A 19779-nucleotide genomic window follows, 5' to 3' on the forward strand; every position below is an offset into this window, starting at 1 on the left:
AGAGGTTCTGTATCTTGACTGCATCAATTCCAGTACCCTGATCGTTATATTATACTATACTTTTGTAAAATATTACCATTGGGGGAAAGTGGGTCAAGGGTACAAGGGATTTCTCCGTATTAATTCTTAGAATTACACACAAATCTACATTTATCTCAACATTTAAAATGTATTGTTAGGGCTTCCCTGATGGCGCAGTGGTTGAGAGTCCGCCTGCCGATGCAGGGGACACGGGTTCGTGCCCCAGTCCGGGAGGATGCCACGTGGCACGGAGTGGCTGGGCTCGTGAGCCATGGCCGCTGAGCCTGCACGTCCGGAGCCTGTGCTCTGCAACGGGAGAGGCCTCAGTGGTGAGAGGCCCGCGTACCGCAAAAACAAACAAACAAAAAATGTATTGTAAGAAGAATAACCAGGTCTCCATACTCCTGGGTTTCATGCTCTTTGGAACCAGGTGCTATTTTCTGCCTAGAGCATCAAGGGAAATTTCATCCCTGCTCTCTCCTCTCTGCTGTGTATAATCCTTATCAACTGACCCTGACTCACTCACTGCACCATGGAAACCAGAAGCATCAGCCTGTGGCTCTGGCTCTGTATGTCCCTCTCTTCTTCAACCAGCTTGACTCTCCCATGCCAGGCCCTGGGATGCTCCCCACTCCAGTTTAGAGGATGAGTCCATGAGTGTCTTGGACACACAAAGCTCAGAAAACAGTGACACAGAGCAAACAACCTGGCTTAACTGACTGGTGAGATGGACTTGATTATTTTGTTATTTTGAAAATTGTTCAAATGAATTCATTATCTCAACATGTGATAGTTGTATTCATTAACTCAACATATTAACTAACTACTGGCTGGTAGACATTTTTAAAACGCAAAATACACAACCCGATTGTGGGCTTCTATCTTTTAAACTGAAAATCACTTAATTACATTGAAAAATATAGAGCCGTCACTTTTGATTTCAATACTTGCCACCTCTTTTTTTTCCTAGTATTTATTTTACAAATTTTTCTATCTTGTAAGCAAAACAAAGGGAACCAATGGAGGTGCACCTGGACTGCAAAATCCTTCTCTTGTTCAATGCTTCTTTATAGCAAGTTAGCAGACCATCGTTAATGTTACATTTATAGTACGGTGGGGGGTTTGGGGGAGGGGGACGTAGTGGGGAACAACTTCATAGACTTACTATCAAAACGTGTACTGGAGATGCCCCTTGACCATGAAACCAAAAGGCACTTTAAGAAACAGTACCTTTTGGTAATAAAGTTTTCTTAAATTTGTCATGGGCCAAGAGGGATGATATAGACACTAAATTAATTCATCAAAGAAAGAAAACTAGAATAGATAAATAAGGAGAAGGAAACAGAGGTTAATATACAGAACTTGGAGGTTATCTTTCTGCAAAAGTGAACAGATATTATTTGCAGAAAAGTAAGAGACTTAAATATGAGGGCAAAGAGAGGGCAGGGAACAAAGAAAATAGACAGCAGATAGAGACTTAAGGAACACTCACAAACCTTAAAAGTCACGGACTTAAAAATTAAATTACAAAGCAAAGGAAACTACCAAGTTAAAAATACGGTTAAAAACAGATTAGCAGTTCCTCAACAAGTTAAACATAAACTTGCCCATGCAACCCCAAAATTCCACTCCTGTGTATATAAGCAAGAGAGATGAAAACATATATCCACACAGAAATGTGTACATGAATGTTTATAGCAACATATTTCATAATAGCCAAAAAGTAGAAGCAACTCAGATGTCCATCAACTGATGGATAAACAAAATGCAGTATATCCATACAATGGGATATTATTCAGCCATAATGAAGTACAATACAAGCTTCAACAGGGATGAACCTTGAAAAACACGTTAAGTGAAATATGCCAGACACGAAAGGCCACATAATGTATCTTTCCATTTATATGAAATGTCCAGAATAGGCAAATTTATAGAAACAGGAGGTAGATTAGTGGTTGCCAGAGGGTGAGGGGAGAGGGGAATTGAGAGTGGCTCTAACAGGTACCATGTTTCTTTTTGAGGTGATGGAAAAGTTCTAGAATTAGATAGTGATGACCACTGCTCAACATTATGAATATACTAAAAAACCACTGAACTGTATACTTTTTTAAAAATATAAATTTATTTTATTTATTTTTGGTTGTGTTGGGTCTTCATTGCTGAGCATGGGCTTTCTGTAGTTGTGGAGAGCGGGGGCTTCTCTTCATTGCAGTGCGCAGGCTTCTCGTTGCAGTGGCTTCTCTTGTTGCAGAGCACAGTCTCTAGGCACGTGGGCTTCAGTAGTCGTGGCACTTGGGTTTAGTTGCTCCGCGGCATGTGGGATCTTCCCGGACCAGGGCTTGAACCCTGCATTGGCAAGTGGATTCTTAACCACTGCGCCACCAGGGAAGCCCTGAAATGTATACTTTTAAATGAATTACATCTCAATTTAAAAAATGAAGAAAGTGGGCTTCCCTGGTGGCACAGTGGTTGAGAGTCCGCCTGCCAACGCAGGGGACACGGATCCGTGCCCCGGTCTGGGAAGATCCCACATGCTGCAAAGCAGCTGGGCCCGTGAGCCATGACCGCTGAGCCTGTGCGTCCGGAGCCTGTGCTCCACAACGGGAGAGGCCACAACAGTGAGAAGCCCGTGTATCGCCAAAACAACAACAACAAAAAAAAACAACAAAAAAAACAGTGTACCTTTGGGGATTAAATTATACTGACTATAGTAGCTGAAGGAATTCAAGAATCGGAGAAATCCATGAGACTCTGGAAGAAGACAAGGTTTGGGGAAAATCTGTGGGGAAGTGAGTCTCATTAGGCCTTGACTGAGGAGTGGGAATTTGATCAGGGAGGTATAATACTGTTCTAAAAAAGACAAAACACTAATATTGAGAACATGGTGTAGATTAGTGAGACCAAAGGCTATAGTCTGTGTGACTAGATTCTAACGCAATATGAGACTGACTAAAAAATTATAGTTAGCCTCGGAAGCCAACCGTTTGGTCCAATAAAGAAAAATGAGAAAATACTGATATGTAGTGAAAAGCACGCATCACTATCAGTTTAAAAATGAAAGGCAGTGATATATGGATGATAGAAAGGAGGAGCCCAGAGCGAGGGCAACAAACTAGAAGTGTTTAGGGCAAGAATCTACACGTGGACAGGAAGAGTAGATGTAGGAATGGAAAATAAAGAAAGGGTGTATATAGTTCAAATGAAAAAATCATTCCTTCCTTCATTCATTCATTCAGCCAAAGGCTTACTGAGCAATACTTCTTTATGTGAAGGCAGCTTGCTAAGTTCTGTAATGGTACAAGTACTGTAATTACAAGACATTAACTCTCTTCTCAATTCATTTACTACAGTTCTACTGGGGAGATAAGACACAAACACAGAAGGCAGCACCAATAAAGGAAGTCTTTAGGAATTGATGACTGGCTTGATAGGGGGACAAAAGTGCAGGATGGGTCAAAGATGCCCGAGAGAGCGATGGTGTCATTGAAGTTGTGGGAGTATCGGTTGAAATGTTGGCAATATCACTAGTCTGAAGGGAAGAACCCAACACCACTACATTAAGCAGGTTAAATGATTAATTTAATCAACAAGTAATTACTAAGTGCCTACCCATGCAACAGGCCAGGCACTGTGGATATTGCGGAGAGAGACACAGGACCACCAAAAAAAAAAAACAAAAAACAAACAAAAAAAGCAACTGCTGTCATGCACCTTGATTCTCAAGGACCAAAAGAATCAAATAGGGCCTCCCTGGTGGCGCAGTGGTTGAGAGTCCGCCTGCCGATGCAGGGGATACGGGTTCGTGCCCCGGTCTGGGAGGATCCCATATGCCACGGAGCAACTAGGCCCGTGAGCCATGGCCGCTGGGCCTGCGCATCCGGAGCCTGGGAGAGGCCACAACAGTGAGAGGCCCGCATACCGCAAAAAGAAAAAAAAAAAAAAAAAAAGAATCAAATACTCTCTGATGAGAGGTTAAAGAGACCCAGTAAGCAGCCAAATGACCGAATACCTGATTCACAGGCTTAATTTCGGCAACAGACATCCAAGAATAAATTCCAGTGATTTTGCCAACCATAACAGAATTGTTTTCAAATACTTTTCTTGACTCTATTACTTAATCCGATAAGAGACAGGAAAGGGGTAGAAGATTGCAACAGTTCACCACTGCAGTTCTGGCACAAGTTCAGGGGGTCACTTTTTTTTCTTATAAGCTTGAAATTTTTTAAAATTTATTTATTTTTGGCTGCATTGGGTCTTTGTTGCCACGCACGGACTTTCTCTAGTTGCGGCGAGCGGGGTCTACTCTTCGTTGCGGTGCGCGGGCTTCACATTGCGGTGGCTTCTCTGTTGCAGAGCACGGGCTCTAGGTGCGCAGGCTTCAGTAGTTGTGGCACGTGGGTTCAGTAGTTGTGGCACACAGGCTTAACTGCTGTGCAGCACGTGGGATCTTCCTGGACCAGTGCTCAAACCCGTGTCCCCTGCATTGACCGGTGGATTCTTAACCACTGCGCCACCAGGGAAGTCCAGGGGGGAGTCATATTGATAGTTGGGGTAGGCAAGCAATTTTCAACAGCAGCCCATTTTGAACATCTTTTTATTTTTCATTGTTTTATATTTTTAATTGTGGAAAGGCCACTTAATTCTTTGTTGCCAATGCTGATGGAATGGCATTTGCCTCGTTTCTCAGAATCATAACCAACTGAATGAGGTAATTTGGGCTTTGTTCACTTTTGAGAGTTTAAAATTGTCAATCTCCAGGGTTGAGTATGTCAAGCCATGGCTGGTGCTAGCTGGCCCAGAGTTATGTATAGCGCTTAATTTTTGCCTCTAATAATTCTACATTGCTGGGACAAATTTGACCAGTCATTATTCATAGAATATTTAGAAAGTAACTCTGGGAAATATTCATTTGATTTCCAAGTGAGGAAGACATTTCCAAGCATAAAAGCAAAGAAAGGAGGAAGGCACAGAAGAAATGATTGATAGCCCTGACTTTATAAAATATATTAAAGGAGCATTTAAAGATATGGGAAACTGCCTGTGACATGCTGCTATGTCAATAAAGTAAAAATAAAAAGAAACAGCATGGACACACAGCAAAGGAAACCATAAACAAAATGAAAAAAGACAACCCACACAATGGGAGAAAATATTTGCAAACAAAGTGACCAACAAGGGTTGAATCTCCAAAATACATAAACAGCTCATGTAGCTCAGTGAAAAAAAAAACAAACAACCCAATCAAAAACTGGGCAGAAGATATAAATAGACATTTCTCCAAAGAAGACATACAGATGGCCAAGAAGCACGTGAAAAGATGCTCAACATCACTAATTAACAGAGAAGTGCAAGTCAAAACTACAATGAGGTATCACCTCACACTGGTCAGAATAACCATCATCAAAAACTCTACAAACAATAAATGCTGGAGAGGGTGTGGAGAAAAGGGAATCCTCCTACAGTTAGTGGGAAAGTAAATTGGTACAGCCAGTATGGAGAACAGTATTGAGGTTCCTTAAAAAACTAAAAATAGAACTACCATATGATCCAGCAATCCAACTCCTGGGCGTATACCCGGAAAAACCATAATTCAAAAAGATACATGTACCCAAGTGTTCACTGCAGCACTATTTACAACAGCCAGGACATGGAAGCAACCTAAATGTCTATCAACAGAGGAATGGATAAAGAAGATGTGGTACATACATGCAATGAACTATTACTCAGCCATAAAAAGGAATGAAATTGGATCATCTGTAGAGATGTGGATGGACTTAGAGACTGTCATACAGAGTGAAGTAAGCCAGAAAGAGAAAAACAAATATCGTATGTTAATGCATATATGTGGAATCTAGAAAAATGATATAGATAAACTTATTTGCAAATAGACACACAGACGTCAAGAACAAATGTATGGATACCAAAGGGGGCAGAGGGGTGGGATGGATTGGGAGATTGGGATTGACATATATACACTACTATGTATAAAATAGATAACTAATAAGAACCTACTGTATAGCACAGGGAACTCTACTCAATACTCTGTTAATGACCTATATGGGAATAGAATCTAAAAAACGAGTGGATATATGTATATGTATAACTGATTCACCTTGCTGTACAGAAACACATTGTAAACTATACTCCAATAACAACTAATACATAAAAATAAAAATGTTTTTAATTTTTTAAATTTATTACAACCTGAAAAAAACAAAAAACCTAGCATGGACATTATAATTTCCATGTTGTAAAATCTATATCTGAGATACATATACATGAGAAATATACTAAATGCTAAAAGAATTATGGGTGATTTTTTTTCTTCTCTATGTTTTTTTGAATTTTCCATATTTTCTGCATTAAACAGAACCCAAAATGATGTTTTAAACAAATTTAACCCAGCCAAAACTGAATAGTTTCATTCTCAAACTAAACTCATTTATGCTTGAGTCATATATTCCTACAGGCATTTTAAAATCAATGGATGAATTCTATTTAACTCAGTGGCAGACCAAAGACAAAGCAAGGGTTTGTGAGAAGATGATCCATGAGAAAACTGGGACAAGAATGCTCTGAAATGGAAAGTTCTTCCAGACTTTGAAGAAGCATAATATACAGGTGGATCTAATTTGGTCCTGTTACAGAAAGGTAGCAGCACAAAAAAAGAAAGAAAAGAAAGAAGAAAAAGCAAAGGAAAACTTCCTTAATTCCCAGGTGAACCATGGTATTCCTCTGCTGCTACGTGATGTGAAACCTCACCCTTCCAGGCCCAGCCTGATTACACTGGAAAACCACCTCCATTTACATGTTCCCAGGCATCTACACTCGGCAGTAAGGATGGCTAATCCTGGTGCCAAAACCTGGCATGTGATTCAGGTGTACTATGTAGATGGTTCAAATAACCAAAAACAGGAAGAGGAGACTTTCAGGAAAGGGAGTTATTTTCTAAGAACCAGCTGATGATTCTGAGCAGGGTAAACAGTAATATTTGTGGACTATGGGGGGTTGTGTGTATAGGACAGAGCTCTAAGGAAGACTCGGAGTAACGATTGTGGGAGACGTCCTCCAACTGGGAAAGCTTTCCAGAATGGGAAGGCTCTTTCTCCCAGAATCCAAGCGCTTCCCCAAAACCACTCCTTTTACATCATCACCTTTTTCAGTCTCATTATGTCTTGCTGAAAATTAAAGGTAAAAACATAATATAAACCCTCAAATGTAGGTGTAAAACTCAGAGTTTTGGTTAAGAAATGTATTACTAAAAATAAAATAAGCTTTTTAAAGAAGAGAACTTAAGTTGTATGTATAAAATGTGCCAAAAGCCAGGGAATAAATAATTGAGAAGTTAATTAAGGCCAGATCAAACATCTAGTGAGTTCACCTGAGTAAGCAAATAAGTCTTTGTTCTTAATGGCATAATAAAAAAATAGCTCATCATATAAAAACGATCTGCATTTTTTAATTCTCTTTGTTCACTACCATCCCAGTAATTGCAATATTTTGATTTGTTTCCTGCCAGCCCTTTAGTGCCTTTAACTCCTTATATTCTCCCATCCTTCTCCCCTTCCCCAATCTTCTCTTTAATCCTCTGCACTCTCCAACCGAGCTCTTTCTCCCTTTTTATTCAATTTATGTCTTATACATAGCAGGGTCTATATTAATGTTTGTTCACTTTAATTGAATTGAAAGCCATTGCATCGACTGCACTCCACTATTCAATATTTGAGAATGTTCTGGGCATTGTTTATACAGACACTGTTTATACAGGCAGTCTTCACTTTTCCTGCACACAAGTGCAGGACTGTCTCAGTAAAAGTGACCATGCAACCTGAAGCCATAACAACCTATCTTGATAATCAGTGGGGAAAATTATGTTTGTTCCATGACCCTTACGTATTTTTGTCAAAAGATTAAAAACTCTCTTACTCTGTTATAAATGTGTAAGAGAATCACCAAAATATAGTGAAATATTTATTACACGATAATTTAAAACATTAGAAATATTGATAATTAAATGTCTTGTTTCTTTGTGACAAGCTTTATCATGGGTAGTTTGGATAGTGCTTACGTTCTCATTATGTAACTTACAACATGAAGTGGGCATCTTTTTTATGCCTTGGCAAACTGTCATACTCCTTTCATAGCTGGGGTCAGGTTCCAGTATTTTTTTCCTTTGTGCTTTCAATGTCGAAAAATACCTACAAGAGTTCCTTTAATGTGAAATGTTGACAGCTTCATTTCTTCTGGAACATCGTCCTCCTTTCTAGTATGACCGTTTTCCTCATTTATGTCAGTCAGTTTGTCTTCACTAAGTTCCTCTGGTTGCATAGCTAGAGTTGAATGATGGCTGTGTCCACATCCCTGGGGTCAGCTATTTCTTCTATAACTCCATTTACGTTTGATTCACATTTCCCCTCTGCGTTATCTGCATTATTGCTGCACTTTAAGCTTTGTTGGCCTATTCTCTCTTACTATATCCATTTTTGTAAAATGCCACACGGGTTTATCACCAGAAGACAAAGGAGCAACACAGCTACACACTTTGCTGTCTGTGAACTGAGTAACACATGTACAGTGACCAATCACACACCTACAGACTTTACAAGAAGTGGCACAATTTGTCACAGAACTTGATGCACAGCTGTAATTTGCATAGTGATTTGTAGAGTTAAGACCTAACGCTAGTAGCAAATTTGGGCTGTACTTGGAGGGCTGATATCATTTAACTAAACCATGGTTCCTGAAATTCGTGTATATCAGAGCCATGCAAAGTGAGGGCACCTGTGTTTTCTTTTTGTAGGTAAAAGATTCTTACGTAGTAGATTTTAATAATGCCAGAGTTGGTCCTGGCCTCTACTCTGCTGGCCCTGAGAAAAAACAACCAACCATTGTTATTAAAGCTATCTCATAAAAATTCTAGAAACGTGAAGTGGTTTTACTTAAGAAAAAATGTAGCATGGACATGCAGCTAATGTTATATTCTTCTTGGTGATACAAAACATTTCAAATATTTATCTATATCTCTTAATAGAAAATAGAGATTAATAGATAACATTTTTCAATCGTCACCTGCCCTTTGGGAAGTTCTAAGTATAAATTAACCAAGTATAAAAATAACTAGATTCGTGAACTGTTTTTCCTGAATTCTCTCTTTATACTAATATTTATTTCATTAATACAAATACACATTTTCCCAGTTGTTTATGCCAGACAAAGCTTCGGGACGGACTTTTTTTAGGATACGAAATTTGAGTTCTGCATTCTAAAAATAAGTACAGTTCACTACTAAATAGTTTTGTCACTTAAAAAAAATAACTAGATTCACATTTGGTTTTCCAGTTCTCCACCCTTCATTCACAGAGCCTTTTGCTCATGCTGCTTCCAAACTATTATTTGGTTACCATATTGTATTTAATGAGCTTCTCACAGTGTGACATCAAATATCTTTATAGATTACGTTCCCTTTTTAAAAAATTTCTGTGGAAACCTCTCCTGCTCTAATTAATTCTCCTAGTGTTGAATTGTAAATACCTCCTTTGTGTCAAGATGCACCCACTTTGGTGCTACAAATTTTTCTACCCTAAATAATTTTACTCCACTCCACTCTAGGTGAGAACATTCTTCAAGCTTGACTGGTGACTGTGCCTTTCCTTTGGCCCCAGCTATAACAACTAGTTCTCCCAGTATGTACTTCACTGAATGTGTGGTTATTATTTTTAGGTCTTCTATAATGATTCTAGAAGAAAAATAATGGAAAATTTAGAAGGTACCTTTTTAAAAGCCAGCAACACTGATCCTCAAAAACAATGCCACATTCCAGGTTGCTATAGGGCTCTAAGAAACAACACCCAACCAAATAAATCCAAAAACAATGAAAAGGAGGGAAACTCTTGTGCCTAACCTTGTCACACCACACAAAGACTTTCGTAATTGCAAAAATTTTCCTCGAATTTAACCAAATAAACTTTAGGTGAATTCTAGTATATTATGTATATCTATTGATGGGGAAGTCAAAGTAGTCTTGCTAGGTGGTAAGTACCAAATAGATTCATGCTTTGTCTTTCTTCATCAACTTCAGAAATTCCATAGCCTAATACCAAACATATTGTTTTCCTAGAAGAAGATTATACTCAAAACTTTATCTTTTAACTTAAAAACAAAATCCATTTCAGCCAAGTATTTTTAAATAGATTGATGAAGGTGAGTGCAGTACCTAAAGACTGCCACACTGAGGCGTGTGGTGCACTGTTTTGTGACTGGCTTTCAGATCACAACTACTTAAATCTTCCTTGTAAGCAGCAACAGTAGTCAAGAAATTGAATTTGGAAAGCCCAGATGGAACCTGATTAGTAGGCATCTCCTTTTCCGTGTGTATGGGTGGTGGGAATTGATTGCTAAAAAGAGTCTACCTATTAGAAGGAAAGCATACCCCCATGTTCTTCACGGTTATCATACGTTAGAGTAATAGGAAATAGAAAGTCACATGATCATCTTTTTTTCTAGAAACATCACCTAAACCATAAAAGAGAAATCATCTATGGCCTATTACTTAAAGCACTGAAGCAAGGAGGTCTCTGAATCGTCCTCTTCAGCACTGGACAGTCATCACACGGTGCTCATTCTCAGTTTGTCTGACCAGATGGAGAATGGCTGCGATTCTTAGAGAGTTATAAAAATCATAGATACAGGGCTTCCCTGGCGGCACAGTGGTTGAGAGTCCGCCTGCCGATGCAGGGGACACGGGTTCGTGCCCCCGTCCGGGAGGATCCCACATGCCGCGGAGCGGCTGGGCCCGTGAGCCATGGCTGCTGAGCCTGTGCGTCCAGAGCCTGTGCTCCGCAATGGTAGAGGCCACAGCAGTGAGAGGCCCGCGTATCACAAAAAAAAAAAAAAAAAAATACAGCATATGCAATACAATGACACCCTGTTTATTTGTCAGACGAAGAACATATTCTGCAAGTCTTGGAAATTAGATCCGCTCCAGAATAGAACACTAGAGGACAGCTTCCTTAGTTAATGTAGTGTTTGGAAATGAAGAACTTTAAGATGAAGCCGTGTGTGGACTTGCCTGGGGGCGCAGTGGTTAAGAATCCACCTGACAATGCAGGGGACACGGGTTCGAGCCCTGGTCCAGGAAGATCCCACATGCCGCAGAGCAACTAAGCCCATGTGCCACAACTATTGAGCCTGTGCTCTAGAGCCCACGAGCCACAACTACTGAGCCCACACTCCTGGAGCCCGTGCTCTGCAACGAGAGGCCACCGCAATAAGAAGCCTTCACACCACAATGAAGAGTAGCCCCCACTCGCTGCAACGAAGACCCAACACAGCCAAAAAATAATTAATTAACTAAATTTTTAAAAAATGAAGCCATGTTAATGGCCTAAAAATATATAAAATGACATTTGACAGTTACAAGAAAAAGTGATAAATCTAAAATAATTGAGTTTTTAAACACAGCTCAGTGATTAAGACAGCAGACAGGAAAATTTTTTAGTAAGACTATAGATAAGGACTTCCCTGGTGGTCCAGTGGTTAAGACTCCATGATCCCAATGCAGGGGGCCCGGGTTCGATCCCTGGTCAGGGAACTAGATCCCACATGCATGCCACAACTAAGAGCCCGCATGCCGCTATGAAAAAACCCCCCATGCCACAATGAAGATCCCACACACAGCAGCTAAGACCCGGCACAACCAAATTAATTAATTGTTTTAAAAAATTTTTAAAAAACAATATAGATGATAAAACAGTGTAATTAATAAGCTTAATCTAATAAACACATACTAGAATCCACACGCAATAATTAGAGGATGAATATTGTTTTCAAGCACAACTGGAACCTTTGCAAAAACTGATGATATACTAGGCCATAAAGCAAGGTTCAAGGGATACCAAAGAACCTATATCACATAGACCATATGCTCTGGCTGTAATGCAGTTGTTAGAAACTATTTATAAAAATATGACTCAAGGGCTTCCCTGGTGGCGCAGTGGTTGAGAGTCCGCCTGCCGATGCAGGGGACACGGCTTCGTGCCCCGGTCCGGGAAGATCCCACATGCCGCGGAGCGGCTGGGCCCGTGAGCCATGGCTGCTGAGCCTGCGCGTCCGGAGACTGTGCTCCGCAACGGGAGAGGCCGCAGCAGTGAGAGGCCCGCGTACTGCAAAAAAAAAAAATATGACTCAAAGAAACCTCACGTTTTAAAATATAAAAATATTTATGAAGAGCTCATGGTTTAAAGAAATCAAAGAAATGTTTCGATATTTACAACTGAATGGAAGTAAAATTATATGTCAAAACATATAAAATGTAGCTAATGCACTATTGAAGAGGAATTTATAGTTTTAAATAAATATATTAGAAAAGAATAAGGTGTCCAAATGAATGAGCTAAGCTTTCAACTCAAGAAATTAGAAAAAGAGTCAATGAAAGAAAGAAACAATAAAGAGCAGAAAGCAATGAAACAGAAATCAAAGGTACATCTTCCCTACCATATCTTTGTTTTATATTTAATTCATTTCTGTTCTAGGCCTAGATGGTTTACTCCCCAAATAATAATAGAGTAATATAACCCTGATACCAAAGCAAGACAAAGACAAAATAAGAAAGAAAATTATAGGCCTATCTCACTCAAAAATATAGATGTAAATATTAGCAACCTTAATCCAGCCAACATAATAAGAGTACATATCATAACCAAATTGGCTTATCCCAGGAATACAAGGATGATTTAATGATAGAAAATTACTTATTGAAATTGATCATAACAACAACTATATGATGATGTTAACGCATGGAGAAAGATTATTTGCTAAAATTCAATATCCATTAGTGACAAAAAATAAACAACCTAACATAGAACATCTGTAATGTACTCAACCTCGGTTTCAAAATTAATGTAAATGGAGAAGAGTCAAAAATAGCCAAGACAGGGCTTCCCTGGTGGCGCAGTGGTTGAGAGTCCACCTGCCGATGCAGGGGACACAGGTTCGTGCCCCGGTCCAGGAAGATCCCACATGCCGCGGAGCGGCTGGGCCCGTGAGCCATGGCCGCTGAGTCTGCGCGTCCGGAGCCTGTGCTCCGCAATGGGAGAGGCCACAACAGTGAGAGACCCGCGTACCGCAAAAAAAAAAAAAAAATAGCCAAGACAGTTTTGAAGTGGGACAGTATGGGGAGACATCCTACCAAACTCAACAGATTCTATGTAAACCATGGTGTGGTGTTGGTGAATGGATATAAACCAAAGTGCATTAGAGCAATTCCACCCTTGAAAGAAAACTTTATACTTGACAGAGGTCGTATACTACCTCACTGGGGAAAAGACGACCCATCCAAATGAGTACAGTAGTGCAACTGGGCTTCCACAATGGAAAAATAAATTAATAAATCCCAACTGAGGGGCTTCCCTGGTGGTGCAGTGGTTAAGAATCCGCCTGCCAATGCAGGGGACATGGGTTCGAGCCCTGGTCTGGGAAGATCCCACATGCCGCGGAGCAACTAAGCCCATGTGCCACAACCACTGAGCTTGTACTTTAGAGCCCACGAGACACAACTGCTGAAGCCTGTGGGCCACAACTACTAAAGCCTGCACGCCTAGAGCCTGTGCTCTGCAACAAGAGAAGCCACCGCAATGAGAAGCCCTCGCACCGCAACGAAGAGTAGTCCCCGCTCGCAGCAACTAGAGAAAGCCCACATACAGCAACGAAGACCCAATGCAGCCAAAAAATAAATAAATAAATAAAACAAAAAAATCGCAACTGCATATCATTAATAATAATAAATAATAATAATAATAATAAATAACATAATGATAATAAAAAACATCATTTCTGGGAGGTTTAAGGCCTAAATTTAAAATGAAACTTTAAAACGGCTTTTTAAGAAAATACAAGATAATAGATTTATAATATTAAGGCAGAGATGGGTTCTTAAATAAACTTATACATTTAATGTTGATAAAATTAAGAACATGTATCAGTACAAGGATGTGATGAAAATAGGAAGCAATAAGCTGCAAGAAAGGAAGATGTTCATAATGCGTATAATCAAAGGATTAATATTCAGAATATAAGAATGAGTTTAATAGAAAAAAGTGGGCAAAAATATGAGCGAGCAATTTATACAATGGCCTGTCATTATATTAAAGCTTTTCAATATAAATTATAATCAGGGAAATATGAAGTAAAACAGCAAAACATAATTTCATACCCATTAATTTTTTTTAATTGAAATCTTAACAAAACCAAGGGTTGTTAAGTTGTAGAACAATGGGAACTCTTATTCACTCCAAATGAAAATATTTACTGATTTAGACAGAAAATGGCAACATTTAGCAAAGTGGAAAGTATGTAAATCCATGACCCAGCAAATTATTCCTAGATATATATATCATAAAGAAACTGTCACACATGTCTAGGAGAAATGTGCAAGAATATTCACTGCAATCTTGTAACAGTGAAATATCAGAAGCAACCTAACTGTCCACCAACAAAATAAGAGATAGATATATTGTGCATTTATCTATAATGGAATGCCATATAACAGTTAAAATGAATAAATCAAATTAATAAGTGTCAAAAACATAATATTGGAGAGAAAAGCCAACTGAGGACTGATACATCATGATCTCATTGGCATGAAATTTCAAAGCATACACATTATATATTGTTCATGAATCCGTATGTATGAAGCAAAACAGAAAATCATGCATGGAAATGATAATGTCAAATTTAGGATCCTGATTGGTGGAGGGGAGGAAAATGGGATCTGAGAGTGATAAAAAGGGAGCTTTAGTTTTATCTATAATGTCTTGATTTTCTTTTAAAAAGATCTGATAAATGTGGCAAGATGTAGTTGGTGGGCACATGGATGAAATATTCTCTGTATTTTTTCTATTTGCTTAAAGTATACTGTGATTTTTAAAAAGGAAGATCATAATATTCTCTCCAATACAAAAGTATGGCAGTCATTTGCACTGGAGGGAGAGAAGGCAGGATAAGATGAGAAAGTCCCCATGCAAGTCTCCAGCAAGTCTGGCGCTTACGTGCTAACATGTAACACCCTTTCTGTGCTTGGAAAAGGGGAGGCTTCCCCGTTTGGACTGAAACAAATAGACCATGGATCCCAATGCTAGGAGAGGAGAGAGAGAAATTACCATGACTTTCTCCTTCCCCTTTGTTCCTGCCTTGTTGCTCCCAATCTCTTTCCTTGCATCTCTTCTTCTTCTCTAGAGTGGCATGGAAAGCCACAACCCCCTAACTTTAGCTAATCATACAACTTTGTCTCTGCCATCCCCACCAGGAGACTTCCTCCAAGCTTTGGAGGACCTCTGTTTATTAGAGGAAAACAAAATTTCAGGGTATATACAATCACATACCAGAATTTTCCCCTAGTTTGAGGCACTAGACTGTTAATAGAAATTCAAGCATGTATGAAAGTTCTACTGAAGCTATTTGGCCAACAAATTATTGAATCTTAAATAAAGGAGAATTGTATTGAGTGAAGTAAGTCAGAAAGAGAAAAACAAATACCGTATACTAACACATATATATGGAATCTAAAAAAAAAAAAAGGTGGTCATGAAGAACCTAGGGGCAGGACAGGAATAAAGACACAGACCTACTAGAGAATGGACTTGAGGACATGGGGTGGTGGGGGGAAGGGTAAGCTGGGACAAAGTGAGAGAGTGGCATGGACATATATACACTACCAAATGTAAAATAGATAGCTAGTGGGAAGCAGCTGCATAGCACAGGGAGATCAGCTTGGTGCTTTGTGACCACCTAGAGGGGTGGGATAGGGAGGGTGGGAGGGAGATGCAAGAGAGAGGAGATATGGGGATATATGTATACGTATAGCTGATTCACTTTGTTATAAAGCAGAAACTAACACAACATTGTAAAGCAATTATACTCCAATAAAGATGTTAAAAAAAAGAATGTTTATCAACTTGTGTTAATACCATATGTATTTAAATTATATTTAATAAAATTGTATTTAACTCATGACTTATATTCTTGAATATATCTCTATATTTTCATTACTATTTCTAATATAGTGATAGTTTCTAATAATAAATCGTATTATTGGATTGCACTATGAACAAAATTCTCACTGTGTAAATACAGAATGCTGCTTATGATGGGTTCAGAAATTCTACTTAACTGGATGTAAAAGAAAATTAAAATTTTAAGTACTGAATTTTCCAAAGCAAGATATATGTATAATTTAACGATTATTTTACTTTTAATTGTGTTTTAATATGGTTAAAATTCAAACAATCTAAATGGGTATAAAATGAAAGGTAATACTGTTTCCCATATATTGTCCCCCAGTCCCCTCCCCACAGCAGCCATTGTTACAAATATTCTATGTGTTTCTCTAAGGTACTTTACAAATAGACAAACATGCATCAAAAAGAACTTTTTAAAAAGTCCATTCCATAGCAATGGTATTTCAAAATGTTTGTATTCTTAACTTGACTTAGCACATTCAATGCTCTTCTTTTGAGGCCAAATAGTGCAGAATCTTCAGACTGGGGTCAGACCCAATCACAAGAGTGAGATTTCAAAGGAGCCACAATAAAGGTGACACAATAAATAACTGTCCATTAAATTTTTTATAGGAAAGTCAGGAGAGAATAGAGTGTCCATGCAGTAAGTTCCAAGACTTGAGTCTGCTACCAATTAGACAGAAACAATTAAGTGACATAACTAGCTTGTGTTATGATGTATCACGTAAGGATATCAAAATATTTAGGTAATTGTTTTGTCCACAATTGAACGGAATCTTAAAAAGGACCGATTATACAAAAGCATATCTAAATTGTTGCTTTCTTAATCATCCTAAAGTTTAGCGAGATCTGAAATACTGCCAGAGGCTGCCCAATTAATGTTTTGCCACCTTTACTAAAATGTTATCAGTAATAAGTAGTCTGAGACAAAATTCTCAAGAAAGAACACGTGATGCCAAAGAGTATAGTTCATATTAGCTTGTTACTTTTTTTTTTTCGATACGTGGGCCTCTCACTGTTGTGGCCTCTCCCGTTGAGGAGCACAGGCTCCGGACGTGCAGGCTCAGCGGCCATGGCTCACGGGCCCAGCCGCTCCGCGGCATGTGGGATCTTCCCGGACCGGGGCACGAAGCCGTGTCCCCTGCATCGGCAGGCGGACTCTCAACCACTGCGCCACCAGGGAAGCCCTAGTTTGTTACTTTTTAACCCAACATATTTGGTATTTCCCATGGATAGAAAGGATTTCTCATATTTATTTTCCAAATCTGTATTTGGGATCCATTTGTAAGAAAAATGTCACCTTTGTCTTTTAGGCTCTTCTAACATATAGGAGTGACCCAACCATGAGAAAAATGTTGAATCATCTGTATTTCTATATCATGCCTGTGTTTAACGTTGATGGATACCATTTTAGCTGGACCAATGTAAGTCACTTTGCCTATCCAACTGAAAAACTCATGGAAAACAGTCCTGAAACAGGAAAGAAGCTTGGTGGGCAGCTAGCCTAGTGCTTCCAGAGCTACAAAGGGGACTTTCACTCCCTTCCCCAGCATAGCAGCAACCTTTTGATTTCCTTTATATGTTTGGCTTTGCCTAAGATTTCACGTAAATAAAGATTTCTCCTTCCAAATAAATTGTGAAAAAAATCACTAGTCCAGTGCAGCTCACTCAATTTTGCCTGTGAAGAAATGAGGGCAAGAGAAGGTAACAGAAAAGTTTGTGGCAGAAACTGGAGCATGAACCTGAGTCTCCGATGGTAATCCTGTCCTATTCCTACTCCCTGGACTTTATTCCCAAGGGAACTCTCCCTTCCCCTCCGTGCTGTGATTCATTCACTGACTGAGCTACTAAAATGCATGGGAATAACCCCTTAAGTGTTTTTTCTGCACCTCTTTTTAAAATTACATCTAGGATCGATTTTGGAGAAAAACAAGGTCAAGGAACTCAAGGTTTCGCTGCCGTGGAGTGGATGCCAATCGAAACTGGAGGGTGAAATGGTGCGGTAAGTTGGGGATTAATAGGGGTTCAGATCCAAAGGTATCCGTATCTTTCACTCTCAAAAATGATGAGCCCACTGGGACTCCAGTGTAAGCCTGATGTCTTTGTGTATGTGAAAACCTCCTACGTTGTACATTGTAGCTATAATTTGCAAACGAAAATGAAAGCATTTTTATAAAAATATGAAAGAATCAAGGATTTAAATCTGTCAACCCAATCCTGCAAATTGACAATTTAAACACAGATATAAAAGCAGAAAACTAAGGAATATTTGTCATTCAGAAACTAAAACAGGAACTGTGGTATGTGGTATAAATCCAGAGGAATGTATTCATCCTTTCACTGAGGGTAACACTAATCCTGCCTTCATCTGTCTACTATGATCAGAGCTGCCAAATCCTTGTCTAGAATCTACCAACCTGCCAATCATACACTGACTGGCCACTCACATGGCGAATGTATTTCCACTACATGCCATGTTTCATAATAGTTACCTTTCAAGGAAGGAGAGGATGTCATTTTAAGGAAGGAAACTCTTGTGGCAAAATAAAGAAGCAGGTAGTAGCAAAAGAGAAAGAGAGAAACAGAAAATTAGCCATAGCTCGCATAGAAGATGGGTAGTATACCTCTCCCCATCTTGGGTTTTCGGCTGGGGCTCTTAAAGACAGATTAACAAGAGAAAAATGGTTTATGAATGTGCACTGCACATGTCACATGGAAGAAACCTCATGAAAAGTAACCCAAAGTGGCAACTTAGAACACCAGCTTATATAGTATCTTCAACAAAGAGCAATAAACTTGTAGAGAAACAATAGTACAAAGGAATACAGTTTTAGGCTTCCAAAGGCAGCCAACTGTGGGAAGGTAAATATATGAGAGGTAACTAATGCAGGGTTTGTTTGCTGATTCCTGTGGTGCTGTCCCTGGGTTAAGAGTCTGTCTCCAGTAGGAGAATTTATGTCCTGTCTTTAGGCAGAAAAGGGGAGGGTGGAGAGAGCTTTTCCTGCATTTCCTGCTGCTTAATAGCCTTGGGCTCGAAATGATTTTTATGTCAAAGAGGCATATTTGGGGGAGATATATTCTGGTTTCCTTCCCTAGTTATCGTACTTGGCAACAGCGGGGAGGGAAAGGAGAAGTGTTACCCACGTGCAGTTCTAAGGAGCTGCCCTTTCTCAGTGCCCTTCCTTAGCGCCCTCAAAGTATGGACCCTTGTGTAATAGAAAGTCTTCCGTGAGTCTCTTAGAAATGAAGCCCATGACAAAAGCCCTCCTTCTATGAGGCTTTGGTTCTGTACTCGATGCCACTCCTCCCATCCCCACCAGCACCAGGTGGAATAACTGCGTGTGGCTGAGACTGCTTCCACAGAACCCTCCAGGCAACCTCTTTAATCAGTTAGAATTGGTAAATCAGAATATGGTAGAGCAGAAACAATATGGTTCTAGAATATGACAGATACATGGTTTCATTCTACCATTATTAGCTCAATGATTTGGATGATTTTCTTCAATCTGCCAAATTAATAATAATACCCACCTCATAGGGTTCTTATGGAAATGAAAGGACTTTACATCTGTTTAAGGGCTGATTCAGTCCTAGCTCCAAAAAGGGGTCTACCTCTCAGTGACCCAACCCTTCTCCCCCACCCTCCAGAACAGTCAACTCACCTCTGAGCCTCAGGTCAGTTGTTTGTGAAGCTACCTCTTTCCTTCAGGAGAGGGTTGTGATGATGAGCCACGAGGTAAGCTTT

The 19779-nt window shown here is 39.4% G+C and overlaps 1 protein-coding gene across 1 annotated transcript in view; it reads left to right on the plus strand.

Moving 5' to 3' along the window:
- The window catches only part of CPA6 (carboxypeptidase A6), a 273469-nt gene that overhangs the window by 212925 nt on the left and 40765 nt on the right, over nucleotides 1-19779 (plus strand). The window contains exons 7-8 of the mRNA XM_082600904.1: nucleotides 17348-17458; nucleotides 17946-18036. Coding sequence (XP_082457030.1) covers nucleotides 17348-17458; nucleotides 17946-18036 — 202 coding nt within the window. The remainder of the gene's footprint in view (nucleotides 1-17347; nucleotides 17459-17945; nucleotides 18037-19779) is intronic.

Source organism: Mesoplodon mirus (assembly GCF_964341445.2).
Source record: "Mesoplodon mirus genome assembly, chromosome: 16".
Classification (NCBI taxonomy): domain Eukaryota; kingdom Metazoa; phylum Chordata; class Mammalia; order Artiodactyla; family Ziphiidae; genus Mesoplodon; species Mesoplodon mirus.